Here is a 13,542-nt window from a genome sequence, read left to right on the forward strand (position 1 = left end):
TTTTTTTCAATTTTATTTTTGATATGGAGTCTTACTCTGTTGCCCAGGCTAAAGTGCAGTGGCACAATCTTGGCTTACTGCAACATCTGCCACCCGGATTCAAATGATTCTTCTACCTCAGCCTCCTGAGCAGCTGAGATTACAGGAACGCACCACTACACCCATCTAATTTTTATATTTTAGTAGAGATGGGGTTTCACCCTGTTGGCCAGGCTGGTTTTGAACTCCTAACCTCAAGTGATCTGCCCACCTCGGCCTCCCAAAGTGTTGGGTTTACAGGTGTGAGCCACCTCACCCAGCCAGCACTATGTATTTTATAAGACAGTATTAAAAAACATGTGCACAAATTACAACTCCAAAAAATCGTATATATAAAAGCATACACATTTGTTGGGGTTGCTGAAGTGAGCATTGAGATAATCGCTTAGTCTTTGACAAGGTTCTTTAAATTAAGTCCAGTTGCTAACTGTAATGAACATGAGTACTTGTAGCACCCTAAATTATTAAGAATATTTGACCCAAAAGTATGGCTCATGCCTATAATTCCAGCAGTTTGAGAGGCTGAGGTAGGAGGATAGCTTGAGCCCAGGAGTTCTATACTAGCCTAGGAAACATTTTTTGTAGAAACAAGGTCTCACAGTTGCCCAGGCTGGTCTTGAACTATTAGGTACTTGATGGGGTTTGTCAAAGGCGATCCCTTCCAGCTGAGAGTGTCTAAACATTTCCATGAAAAGCATATGATCATCTTCTTAGAAACTGAGTGTTTTCCTTCTGAGAAGTTTGTATTAGAAGCACCATTTTATTTTTCTTTTATTTTCTTTATTTTATTTTTGAGGCAGAGTCTTGCTCTTTCACCCAGGATGGAGTACAGTGCTGTGATCTCAGACTGCAGCCTCCACTTCCCAGGTTCAAGTAATTCTCTTGCCTCAGCCTCTCAAGTAGCTGTGACTACATATTTGAACCTCAAGGCCCGGCTAATTATTTTTTTTTCTTTTAGTAGAGACAGGGTTTCACCATGTTGGCCAGGCTGGTCTTGAACTCCTGACCACAAGTGATATGCCCAACTTGGTCTCCCAAAGTGCTGGGATTACAGGCATGAGCCACCATATCTGGCCACCATTTTATCTTGAAGAGATTTTTAGTTCATATCTAAGTAAAAACCTCAGCTTAGCTCCAAACTCACGAGCTGTGTAACTTTGGGCGATTTAATTAACCTGTCTAAGCCCCGGTGTCTTCTTGAGGGGTGTTGTGAAATTGGTAGCAGTGAGTGAAACGTTCCAACAGGGTGCTATGGATTAAATTGTGACTCCCCAAAATTCATATGTTGAAGCCCTAAACCCTAATGAGATGCTATTTTGAGATGAGGCCTTTGGAGGTGATTAGGTTTATTCGAGGTGATGAGGGTGGGCCTGCATGATGGGATTAGTGTCCTCATAAGAAGAGACTCCAGAGAGCTCTCTCTCTCTCTCTCTCTCTCTCTCTCTCTCTCTCTCTCTCTCTCCTCCCTCCCTCCCTCCCTCCCTCCCTCCCTCTCTCTCTCTCTCTCTCTCTCTCTCTCTCTCTCTCTCTCAAAAACATTAGCTGGGCTTAGTGCTGTGTGCCTATAGTCCCAGCTGCTTGGGAGGCTGAGATGGAAGGATTGCTTGAGCCTGGGAGATTGAGGCTACACTGAGCTATGATGGCTCTTCTGCACTCCAGCCTGGGTGACAGAGCAAGGCCCTCTTAAAAAAATAAAAAGCTACCCAACCTGTGCTATGATATTTTGTTATGGCAGCCCAAGGTAAGACATAGGGCTAGGCAAGTAGTAAGCCTTCAGTGCATCTCACACCATTCTTCTTAAAAGGGTTATGTTAGGCTGACCCTAGAAAGGAGAAATTCCCTCTCTATTCTTGAAGTAGCAAACAGTTTATATGAACTCAAGTTTTCTTAACCCTAATTCAAAAGAAAATATACAGACACAGGCTGGGTGTAGCGGCTCACACCTGTAATCCCAGCACTTTGGGAGGCCAAGGAAGGCGGATTACGAGGTCAGGAGTTCGAGACCAGCCAGGGCCAACATGGTGAAACCCTGTCTCTACTAAAAACACAAAAATTAGCTGGGCATGGTGGCGTGTGCCAGTAGTACCAGCTACTCGGGAGGCTGAGGCAGGATAATTGCTTGAACCTGGAGGTGGAGATTCCAGTGAGCTGAGATCGTGACACTGCGTTCCGGCCTGATGACAGAGCCAGAATCTGTCTCAAAAAAAAAAAAAAAAAGAAAGAAGAAAAGAAAAGAAAAAAAGAAAAATAAACTATACAGATGCATCTACCTTACTGAGATTTCACATTCTGAGCTCCTCTTTTCTCTGCAGAGGTTCCTTCCTTCCCTCCTTCCCTCCTTCCTTTCCTTCCTTCCCTCCCTCCTTCCTTCCCTCCTTCCTTCCTTTCTTCTTCCTTCCTTCTTTTCTTCTTTCCTTCCTTCCATCCTTCCTTCCTTTCTCTCTTTCTTTCTTCTTTTCTTTCTTTTTCTTTCTCTTCTCCCTCTCTCTCTCTCTTCATTTCTTAGGAAAATGAAGTAAAGGGCTCCAGATAGTAATATTTTAGAATTCTGTTACCTGTGGGTGGATTTTTTTTTCTTTTGAAAATAGAAGATTAGGCTGGTGCAGTTCCTCATGCCTGTAATCCCAGCACCTTGGAAGGCTGAGGAAGGCAGATCACTTGAGTCCAGGAGTTTGAGACCAGCCTGGGAAATATAGCAAGACCCCATCTTTACTAAAAATACCAAAAAAAAAAAAGTAGCTGGTTGTGGTGGTGGGCATCTATAGTCCCAACTACTCAGGAGCCTGAGGTAAGAGAATTGCTTGAACCCAGGAGGCAGAGATTGCAGTGAGTCAAGATCATGCCACTGCACTCCAGCCTGGGCAGCAGAGCAAGACTGTCAAAAAAAAAAAAAAAAAAAAAAGAAAGAAAAGAAAAGAGAGAGAGAGAGGAAGGAAAGGAAGGAAGGAAAGGAAGAAAAAACCCTGAAGATTAGTTGGGCATGGTGGCTCACACCTGTAATCCCAACACTTTGGGAGGCCAAGGCAGGCAGATCACTTGAGCCCAGGAGTTCAAGACCAGCCTGGGCAACCTGGCAAAATCCTGTCTCTACAAAAAATACAATTAGCTGGGCGTTGTGGCATGCACCTGTAGTCCCAGCTACTTGGCAGGCTGATGCAGGAGGATCATTTGAGCCCCAAAGGCAGAGATTACTGTGAAGTATAATTGTGCCACTGCACTCCAGCCTAGATGACAGAGTGAGATCCTGTCTCAAAAAAATATAAAGAAAGATTGTGAGCAAAAATTGAATGCAATTTTTTTCACAAGCAGAGGTATAATGGTTATTATTACAAAAGATGATATTAAGTATATTTATTATCTCTTTGCCTCCAACAGAATGTAAACTTTGTTAAAGGCAAGGATCATTGTTGATTTTACTCTGTATCCCAGGCCCCTAAATCAGCAAGTTTGAATAAATATTTGTTGAATGAATCAAAGCATAAGCAAGGCTTCAGGTTCATTTTTCTATCACAGATTCATTTAAAAATGTTAAGGAAATAAGAGGTGAAGACATCCTAAAGACATAATTCCCGAAGCAGTCAGTAGGTTCATTGATACCCCAGAGGAAAATAGATAATGTTACAGAGGAAAATAAATTCTCTGAAATCACAGCATCTCTCCTAGCTTGGAATTACATTTTAGCAAAAAGACCAAGGAACTCTTCCAAGAAACACCAAGTGATTCAATGCAGTAGTAGAAAGATCACCAGTACTTTTAAAGTGGATGAAGCCATTAAAATAGTTGCAACCTCCGTAGTCACCATGCAAGCCTGTCAGTGTTGGGTCTTAGACCACAACATGGTAGTTATCAAATTGCTTTATTCATCAAAATGTTCATTCTCCTAGCTGCCCTTGAACTTCCAGCCTAAGGCTTTCTCTCTGCGGGATTGTCAGTATGCTCATGCAAGGCTTTGCCTCTGCAGATTATCAGAGGTGTACTTCATGCCCCTCTCACCATGAAAAAAGGGAGAAAAAGACAATTCCATCTCAGAGATAGAAAAATCTCCCAGAGAGAACCCCTGGCAGCTGGAATCCATTTTTTAAAACATATATATTTCTGAAGCTGGAATCTGTTACAACTACAGAACACTGAAGGATAATGGGGTCCTGCTGCTAACCAAATGCTGGGACAAAAAGCACAGAGGTGCTGCTGCCAGGCAGAGATGGGGCTTTTCATGAAACCCTGGGTCTCTGAGCACATATTGTAGTAATTCTGTGACTTGTGGCTCATGGCCATGGCTTCGTGGCTTTTTACCTGTTTAAAGGTCTTGATCAGGCCACTTCCTTTTTAATGTTTGAGACATGCCTGATTTATGCTGCTTCAAAGTGGAACTTGGGTTTCTATTACCTTTTTGGCACCTTGCACCCATTGTTGGCCTAGTTCTGTCATCTCGTCTGTCTCGTTGTTCCAGTCAGCAAACAAAGTCCAGGAGAGGCGTCATGCTTGTGAACACCTGCAACATCAAGTTCAAAAGTACAATTGTGACCTTGCTTGTCATTCTCAAAATCTGGGCTCAGCTGTTTCAAACCTCCTGTGTCTTCACTGGTTGTGGTCAATTAGAAATCACTGAATCCTTTCCCTAGAGTGGTCAGAGGTAGGCAGTTTATGGTAATTTGAGCACAGGTGACAATTGGAAAGGTGCATCATTCAAACCACTTTGGCTGCAAGTGGCAGAAATTAAACACAGGCTAGCTTAAACAAAAAAGAAATTTGGACTGGCACGGTGGTTCATGCTTGTAATCCCAGTACTTTGGGAGACCGAGGTGGGTGGATCACCTGAGGTCAGGAGTTCTAAACCAGCCTGGCCGACATGGTGAAACCCTGCCTCTATTATAAATAACAAAAAATTAGCTGGGCGTGGTGGCAGGTGCCTGTAGTCCCAGCTACTAGGGAGGCTGAGGCAGGAGAAGCACTTGAACTTAGCAAGTAAAGGTTGCAGTGAGATTAGATGGCTCCAGCTCACTGCACTCCAGCCTGGGCAACAGAGCAAGACTCTGTCTAAAATTAAAAAAAAAAAAAAAAAAGAAATTTTTCAGCACCTGTAAATGAAAAGTTACGCAGATTCAGATCTCAAATTATGTCATGAACTTGTTTCTCTGACTTACCCTCTGTGTTGGGTATCAGCTTTTCATCACATAGCAGCAAGATACTTCTATGTTCACATGGGGCTAACAGCCCAAGATGGTGAAGAAACATGCACTTTTGTTGCAGTAGCACAGAAAAAGTCCCCAGGTGGATGCTAATGGGCACTGTATGTGTCAAATGCTCATTGCTGAGGCAGTAATTGAACCCTGACATGTGGAGTCATGACCAGATCTGACCAGATCTGGGCATGTACCTGACCTTGGGGGTAGAAGTGGGGCAGTCCAGCTCCATCAACTCTTAAGGACTGAGGCAGGTTTACTAGAGAAAAGGGGAATGGGTATTTCTTACAGAAAGAAATTCGGGCAGACAAAACACCATATGCCTCTTAAATGAGGTTTTCCATAGATAATTGAGGTGGAGTAGAAATGTAAACACATTTTGACAGCATTATCAGTATGTGGGAACTGGCCCAGCCTTTGACTCTGGCCTCTGTGGTTATCTCAAAGCCACAGAAGTAGCAGCAGAAGAGCCACGCATGGGTAGGTAACCATCAGTTATTGGACAAGGGTAGGTGATCTTGAGGAGCAGTGGGTGGGAGGGATGCCCACGTCTAACAAATGTCATCCAGTTCAGAGCACCAAGGACATTCCCAGCTATGGCTTTTATCTTCTTTATTTTTTTTTAAGACTGGTCTTACTCTGTTACTCAGGCTGGAGTGTAGTGGCACAATTTAGGCTCACTACAACCTCTGCCTCCCAGGTTCAAACAATCCTCCCAACTCAGCCTCCCAAATAGATGGGACTACAGGTGAGCACCACTACATTCAGCTATTTTTTGTATTTTGTGTAGAGATAAGGTTTTGCCATGTTGATCGTGCTGGTCTCAAAGTCCTAGGCTCAAGCAATCTGCCTGCATTGGCCTCCCACAATGTTGGGATTATAGGCATGAGCAACAGCACCTAGCTCTAGCTATGGCTTTTAGAGGAAGAATTAGCGGTGGCTGGAGGTTTTGCACATGATTCTAGGCAGAACCCTTCTAGTTAATGCCTACTTGTCCTTTAGAACTCAGCTCAGATAATTCCTCTGGGGAGCATTCTCTGGCATCCTCTTGTCCAGCATGAGCTAGACCCTCTAACAATGAGCTCTCATTTAATACTTTGATTTTCTATCATAGCAGTTTCTACAGTCATCTTATGTAATTATGTGTAAATCAAACTTACTTATGATTATTTAAGTAAGATCTATCTCCTGTACTAGGAGGTAGGCAACATGAAGATAGAGACTATCAGTTTCACCTACCATTGAATACACAGTATTTAGTTCAGTGCCTAGCACATTAATAATCACACCAGACCTATTTTTTTAGATGAATGAATTATATGCAGAGGTTCTGGTAATAGCCAATGGTTCTAAAATGAAAATGTAACAAACTACCTGCTCCTTTTCTATCATATAGTTTGATTTTTCCACATCTTTCCTCAGTTGGCAGAATTAATAAGGTGCTATTTTAGATAACCCATGTAACCAAAAAGAAGCTGCAGACTGGATAATCAGCCTCTAAGTAATCAAGAGTCCCCCTTTACTGTGCATAATTTAAATTAAAAATACAATCGATCTAGAATGTAACTGAGAACCATAGGAATCTTTGGGCTTCATGAAAGTACTCAGCAGAAAATCAGGCCATGTCATTTCTGAATATTATTGTTAACCCTGGTTTCCTCTAAGTGTGAAAACTCTAAGTATGTTGAATGAAAATAAGCTTAGTAATAGAAAGGAATGCACAAATCCTTCCACTTGTTTAAAATCTGTTGGATGGGCCAGATGCAGTGACTCACCCCTGTCACCCTAGCACTTTAAGAGGCCAAGATGGGGGGATTGCTTGAGGCCAGGAGTTTTGAGACCAGCCTGGGCAACATAGTGAGACCCAGTCACTACAAAAAAATATAATTAGGTGGGTTGGTGGCATGTGCCTGTAGTACTAGCTATTTGGGAGGCTGAGGTGGGAGGATCACTGGAGTCCAGGAGTTCAAGGCTATAGTGAGCCATGATTGTGCCACTGCACTCCAGCCTGGGCAACAGAGAAAGACTCAGCCTCTAAAAAAATAAAACAAAAACCTGTTGGATGGTAGTATCAAGACTAAGGTATTATGAGTACACACATGTATGTGCCTATCCTTTGTGCCCTTGTCCCCATCCTTGGTCCTCTGTTGTAGCTGTTGCACTTTTCACCAGGCATTGTGATCACAGGTTGACATGTCAGCTTCCCCTGGTATGAGCAACTGGAAGGTAGGGATGACTCAGCTATCCATAATTTGAAAGAATCAGAACTGTTTGATATAATCTCTTACTTTTTTTGAGACTGAGTCTTGCTCTGTCTCCCAGGCTGGAGTGCAGTGGCAAGAACTGAGCTCACTGCAGCCTCCACCTCCCAGGTTCAAGCAATTCTCCTGCCTCAGCCTCTTGAGTAGCTGGGATTACAGGTGGCCACCACACACCCAGCTAATTTTTGTATTTTTAGTAAAGATGGGGTTTCATCATGTTGACCAGGCTGGTCTCGAACTCCTGACCTCAAGTGATCCACCCACCTTGGCCTCCCAAAGTGCTGGGATTACAGGCATGAGCCACAGTGCCTGGCCAAAATCTCTTACTTTTTAAATGGTTTCATAGACAAAACTTTTCCAAATCCCTTTGTTAACAAATTTGAATTAATAAGAAGCCATTGGAGAAACTAGCTATGTTTTCTATCTTTTTCCCCCCAGTGCACTTTTAGATTTTCATGATGCTATGTTTAGTTTGATTTGCCTGGTCCCACTGAGCATTGCAATAATTCAGATTCTGGAGTGGAGCCCATTTGCAATCAGAAACAAAACAGATTATGTGGGGACTCTTTAAGGCCAACACTGCTGTTATAGGATTCAAACAAAACTTCAAGTGTTTATTCTTATAGAATTTACATCATGCCAGAAGACAAAAGTGTTCCTTTTAACCTCTAATGTGTCTAGAAAACAAAGCAAATAAAACAAAAAAGAAATCCAACAAGTTTTAGGCCTTTTGACTCTCTCATTAGAAAGTTAAATATCAGGTGTAAGGCCTGACTGTTAGCTGTTTCCAAGCGGTCTTGCAGCTTGGACACAGCTGTAACTCTTCATCAATGAATTACCATATGTGGATTGCTTTGGGTTTCCCAGAGCCCACCAGGCTGTGCATGCCACTTCCTTTTATTTTATTTATTTATTTTTTTTTTAGATGGAGTTTCACTCTTGTTGTCCAGGCTCGAGTACAATGGTGTGATCTAGACTTCCTGCAACCTCCACCTCCCAGGTTCAAGCGATTCTTCTGTCTCAGCCTCCTGAGTAGCTGGGATTACAGGTGCCTGCCACCACGCCTGGCTAATTTTTGTATTTTTAGTAGAGACGGGGTTTCACCATGTTGGCCAGGTTGGTTTTGAACTCCTGACCTCAGGTGATGCACCCGCCTTGGTTCCCAAAGTGCTGGGATTACAGGCATGAGTCATTGCGCCCAGCCTATTTTTTATTTTTTGAGAAAGAGTCTTGCTCTGTCACCCAGGCTAGAGTGCAGTGGTACAATCTCGGCTCACTGCAACCTCTGCATCCCAGGTTGAAGCTATTCTCATGCCTCAGCCTGGGTCCCGAGTAGCTGGGACCACAGTGTGTGCCACCATGACCAGCTAATTTTTAAAAATTATTTTTCTATTTAGAAATTTTATTCTATTTATTTTTCAGAGACAGAGTCTCATGCTGCTGCCCAGGCTGGAGTGCAGTGCTGCAATCACAGCTCACTGCAGCCTCATTCACCCAGGCTCAAGAGATCCTCCCACCTCAGCATCCCAAAGTGCTGGGATTATAGGCTTGAGTCACCATGCTCAGCCCCTTTTATTTTCTTAAACCTCATGTTGCTTCTCTGACCAATTTTATTAGTGAGACAACAGTTTTTTATTCTTCTTATTAATACGGCATCATCGTCATTATCTGTAGATTCATCTGTGATTGATAGCGGAGGTCACCATATAACATGATTTCAAAATAAATTATAAACTACTATAATCAAGATAGCATGATGCTGACATAAAAACAGACCATTGGGCCGGGCGAGGTGGGTGGCTCATGCCTGTAATCTCAGCACTTTGGGAGACCGAGGCAGGTGGATCACCTGAGGTCAGGAGTTTGAGACCAGCCTGGCCAACGTGGTGAAATCCTGTCTCTAGTAAAAAATACAAAAAATTAGTTGGGTGTGGAGGTCCATACCTGTAATTTCATCTACTGGGGAGGCTGAGGCAGTACCCCTTGAACCCAGGAGGTGAAGGTTGCAGCAAGCCAATATCATGCCATTAAACTCCAGCCTGGGCAACAAGAGTGAAAACTCTGTTTCAAAAACAAACAAACAAACAAAAAAACTGATCAGTGAAACAGGATAGAAAGCCCAGAAATAAACCCAGGCATTTACAGTCAATTGATTTTCAACAAAGATGCCACAAACACACAACAGGGAAAGGACAGTCTCTTCAATAAATGGTGATGGGAAAACTGGATATCCATATCCAGAATGAAACTGGACCCTTACCTCTCACGGTAAATAAAAATCAATTCACAATGAAGTAACAACTTAAACATAAGGCCTGAAGCTGTAAAACTACCAGATTAAAACAATGGAGAAAATTCCATGGCATTGGTCTGATGAATGATTTCTTGGGTAGAACTCCAAAAGCATAAGCAGCTAAAGCACAAATAGATGAAAGGGATTAGCTCAAACTAAAAAGCTGCTGAACAGCAAAGGAAATTAACAAAGTGAAGAGACAACTCACAGAGTCAAAGAAAATATATGCAAACTATACCTCTGATAAGGGACTAATATCCACAATATATAAGGAACTCAACACAATAGTGAGAAAACCTGACTGAAAAATAGGCAAAGGATGTGAACAGACTTACTGTTTCTCAACAGAGGACATATGAATGGCCAACAGATATATGAAAAAAAGTTCCACATCTCTAATCATTAAGGAAATACAAATTAAAACCACAATGAAGACCAGGGGCGGTGGCTCACCCCTGTAGTCCCAGCACTTTGGGAGGCCGAGGCAGATGGATCAACTGAGGTCAGGAGGTTGAGACCAGCCTAGCCAATGTGATGAAACCCCATCTCTACTAAAAAAATAAAAAAATTAGTGGGCGCCTGTAATCCCAGCTACTCAGGAGGCTGAGGCAGGAGAATCACTTGAACCTGGGAGGTGGAGGTTGCAGTGAGCCAAGATGACATCACTGTACCCCAGCTTGGGCGACAGAGCAAGACTTCATCTCAATAATAAATAAATAAAGCCATAACGAGATATCGCCTCACACCTATTAGAATGACTATTACCTGGGTGCAGTGGCTCACACTCATAATCCCAGCACTTTGAGAGGCCAAGGCAGGGGAATCACATTGTCAGGAGATTGAGACCATCCTAGCCAACATGGTGAAACCCCGTCTCTACTAAAATACAAAAAATTAGCTGGGCGAGGTGGCATGCTCCTGTAATCCCAGCTACTTGGGAGGCTGAGGCAGGAGAATCACTTGAACCCCGGAGGTGGAGGTTGCAGTGAGCTGAGATTGCACCACCTGCACTCTAGCCTGGTGACAGAGCAAGACTTTGTCTAAAAAACAAACACAAACAAAAAAACCCGTGACAACCAAAAGGCTATTTTTTAAAAAATAAAAGAGCTTAGTTATGGCACCCAGGCCTGTAATCTCAGCACTGGGAGGCTGAGGTGGGCAAATCTGCTTGAACCCAGGAGTTCGAGACCAGCGTGGACAACATGACAAAACCCAGTCTCTACAAAATAAATAAATAATACAAAACATTGGCCAGGCATGGTGGCCCAGGCCTGTAGTCCCAACTACTGAGGAGGCTGAGGTGGGAGGATCACCCAAACCCAGGAGTTTGAGACTGCAGTGAGCCATGATCAAGCCACTATACTACAGACTGGGCCACAGAGTGAGACTTCTGTCATGGTCATTTTCAAGATATCAATGTGATATCACTGAACACAAATTTGGAAATTGATGAGCAGTCACATACCATTAGAAAGTATTTCCACCAGTCTGTCTCAAAAAAAAAAAAAAAAAAAAAAAAGACGCCACGGTAGTGGCTCATGCCTATAATCCCAGCACTGTGGGAGGCTGAAGCGGGTGGATCACTTGAGGTCAAAAGTTCGAGACCAGCCTGGCCAACATGGTGAAACCCTGTCTATACCAAAAATATTTTTTAAAAAAATTAGCAGGGCATGGTGGCACATGCCTGTAATCCCAGCTACTCGGGAGGCTGAGGCAGGAGAATCACTTGAACCCGGGAGGCGGAGGTTGCAGTGAGCCGAGACTGTGCCACTGCACTCCAGTCTGGGTGACAGAATGAGACTCTGTCACAAAAAAGAAAAAGAAAAAAAAAAAGATGAAAGATAGCAATGGGTGGTGAGGATGTACTGAAATGGAAACTCTGGTACACTGTTGATGGGAATGTAAATTAGTACAGCCACTGTTTTGGAAAATAGTACAGAGGTTCCTCAAGAAACTAAAAATAGAATTACCATATGAGCTAGCAATTCCAGTTCTGGGTATTTACCCAAATTATCTGAAGTCAGTATGTGAAGAGCTACCTGCACTCCCATGTTTATTGCAGCACTATTCATAATTGCCAAGATGTGGAAGCTACCTAAGTAGACACATTAGTAGATAAATGGGTAAAGAGAATGTGGTACATAGACACAATAAAATACCATGCAGCTTTAAAAAAGAAAATTCTGGCTGGGCATAGTGGCTCATGCCTGTAATCCCAGCACTTTGGGAGGCCGAGGCGGACGGATCACAAGGTCAAGAGATTGAGACCATCCTGGCCAACAAGGTAAAACCTTGTCTGTACTAAAAATACAAAAATTAGCCAGGTGTGGTGACAGGTGCCTGCGATCCCAGCTACTTGGGAGGCTGAGACAGGAGATTTGCTTGAAGCTGGGAGGCAGAGGTTGCAGTGAGCTGAGATCAAACCACTGCACTCCAGCCTGGTGACAGAGCAAGACTCCATCTCCGAAAAGAAAAAAAACAAAAACCAGAAAATTCTGTCATTTAGCACAATATGGATGAACTTGAAGAACATTATATTAAGTGAAATAAGCCAGGCACAGAAAGACAAATATCACATGATCTCACTCATGTATGGAAACTTTTTTTTTTTGAGACAGAGTTTTGCTCTGTTGCCCAGTGATGCTAGCTTGGCACTATCTGCAACCTCTGCCTCCCGGGTTCAAGCAATTCTCCCACCTCAGTCTCCTCAAGTAGCTGGGATTACAGGTGCATGCCACCACCCTCAACTAATTTTTGTATTTTTAGTAGAGACGGGGTTTCACATGTTGGCCAGGCTGGTCTCAAACTCCTGACTTCAAGTGATCTGCCTACCTTGGCCTCCCAAAGTGCTAGGATTACAGGCATGAGCCACCATGCCCAGCCCATATCTGGAATCTTAAAAAGTCAGTCTGATAGAAGCAGAGAGAACATAGTAATGGGCAGTCACGAGGCTCGGGAAGCAGGAAGGATAAGGAAAGCAGAGTTATTGGCCAAAGGGTAAAAAATTTCAGTTAGTAGGAAAAACTTCATGATCTTTTTACACAGCATGGTCACCATAGTTAATAACAATGTATTGCATATTTCAAAATTGCTAAAAGAATAGATTTTAAACATACTCACCAGAAAAAAGGAGGAGGTGAAGTGACCAGTGTGTTAATTAGCTTGATTTAATCTTTCTACAGTATGTGTGTGTATATATATCAAAACATCACATTGTACCCCATAAATACATATAATTATTGTCAATTAAAGAAATTGGCCAGGCATGGTGGCTCAAACCTTTAATCCCAGTACTTTGGGAGGCTAAGGCAGGTGAATCACCTGAGGTCAGGAGTTCAAGACTCACCTGGCCGACACAGTGAAACCCTTGTCTCTATCAACAATACAAAAATTAGCTGGATGTGGTAGTGGGTGCCTGTAATCCCAGCTACTTGGGAGGCTGAGGCAGGGGAATCACTCGAACCCAGGAGGTGGATGTTGCAGTGAGTCAAGATCATGCCATTGCACTCCAGTCTGGGTGACAAGAGTGAGACTCCGTCTAAAAAAACAAACAAAAAAAGAAATAAATTTTTTAAAATAGTGCAGGCTGGGCTTAGTGGCTCATGCCTGCAATGCCAGCATTTTGGGAGGCCAAGGTGGGAGGATCACTTGAACTCAGGATTTTAAGATCTCAGATGGGGCAACACAGTGAAACTCCATCTGTACAAAAAAAATACAAAAATTGGCTGGGCATGGTGGCTTGCACCTGCAATTCCAGCACTTTGGG

At 43.1% G+C, this 13,542-nt stretch overlaps 1 protein-coding gene across 2 annotated transcripts in view; it reads right to left on the minus strand.

Annotated features, from left to right (window-relative positions):
* CDR2 (cerebellar degeneration related protein 2) overlaps positions 1-13,542 on the minus strand; it is a 124,631-nt gene that overhangs the window by 76,558 nt on the left and 34,531 nt on the right. For both annotated transcript variants that reach the window (XM_078344882.1, XM_078344881.1), the window contains one exon: positions 4,426-4,531. In XM_078344882.1, coding sequence (XP_078201008.1) covers positions 4,426-4,447 — 22 coding nt within the window. In that variant the 5' untranslated portion in view covers positions 4,448-4,531. The remainder of the gene's footprint in view (positions 1-4,425; positions 4,532-13,542) is intronic.

Source organism: Callithrix jacchus, chromosome 12, assembly GCF_049354715.1.
Source record: "Callithrix jacchus isolate 240 chromosome 12, calJac240_pri, whole genome shotgun sequence".
In the NCBI taxonomy this organism is placed as follows: Eukaryota; Metazoa; Chordata; class Mammalia; order Primates; family Cebidae; genus Callithrix; species Callithrix jacchus.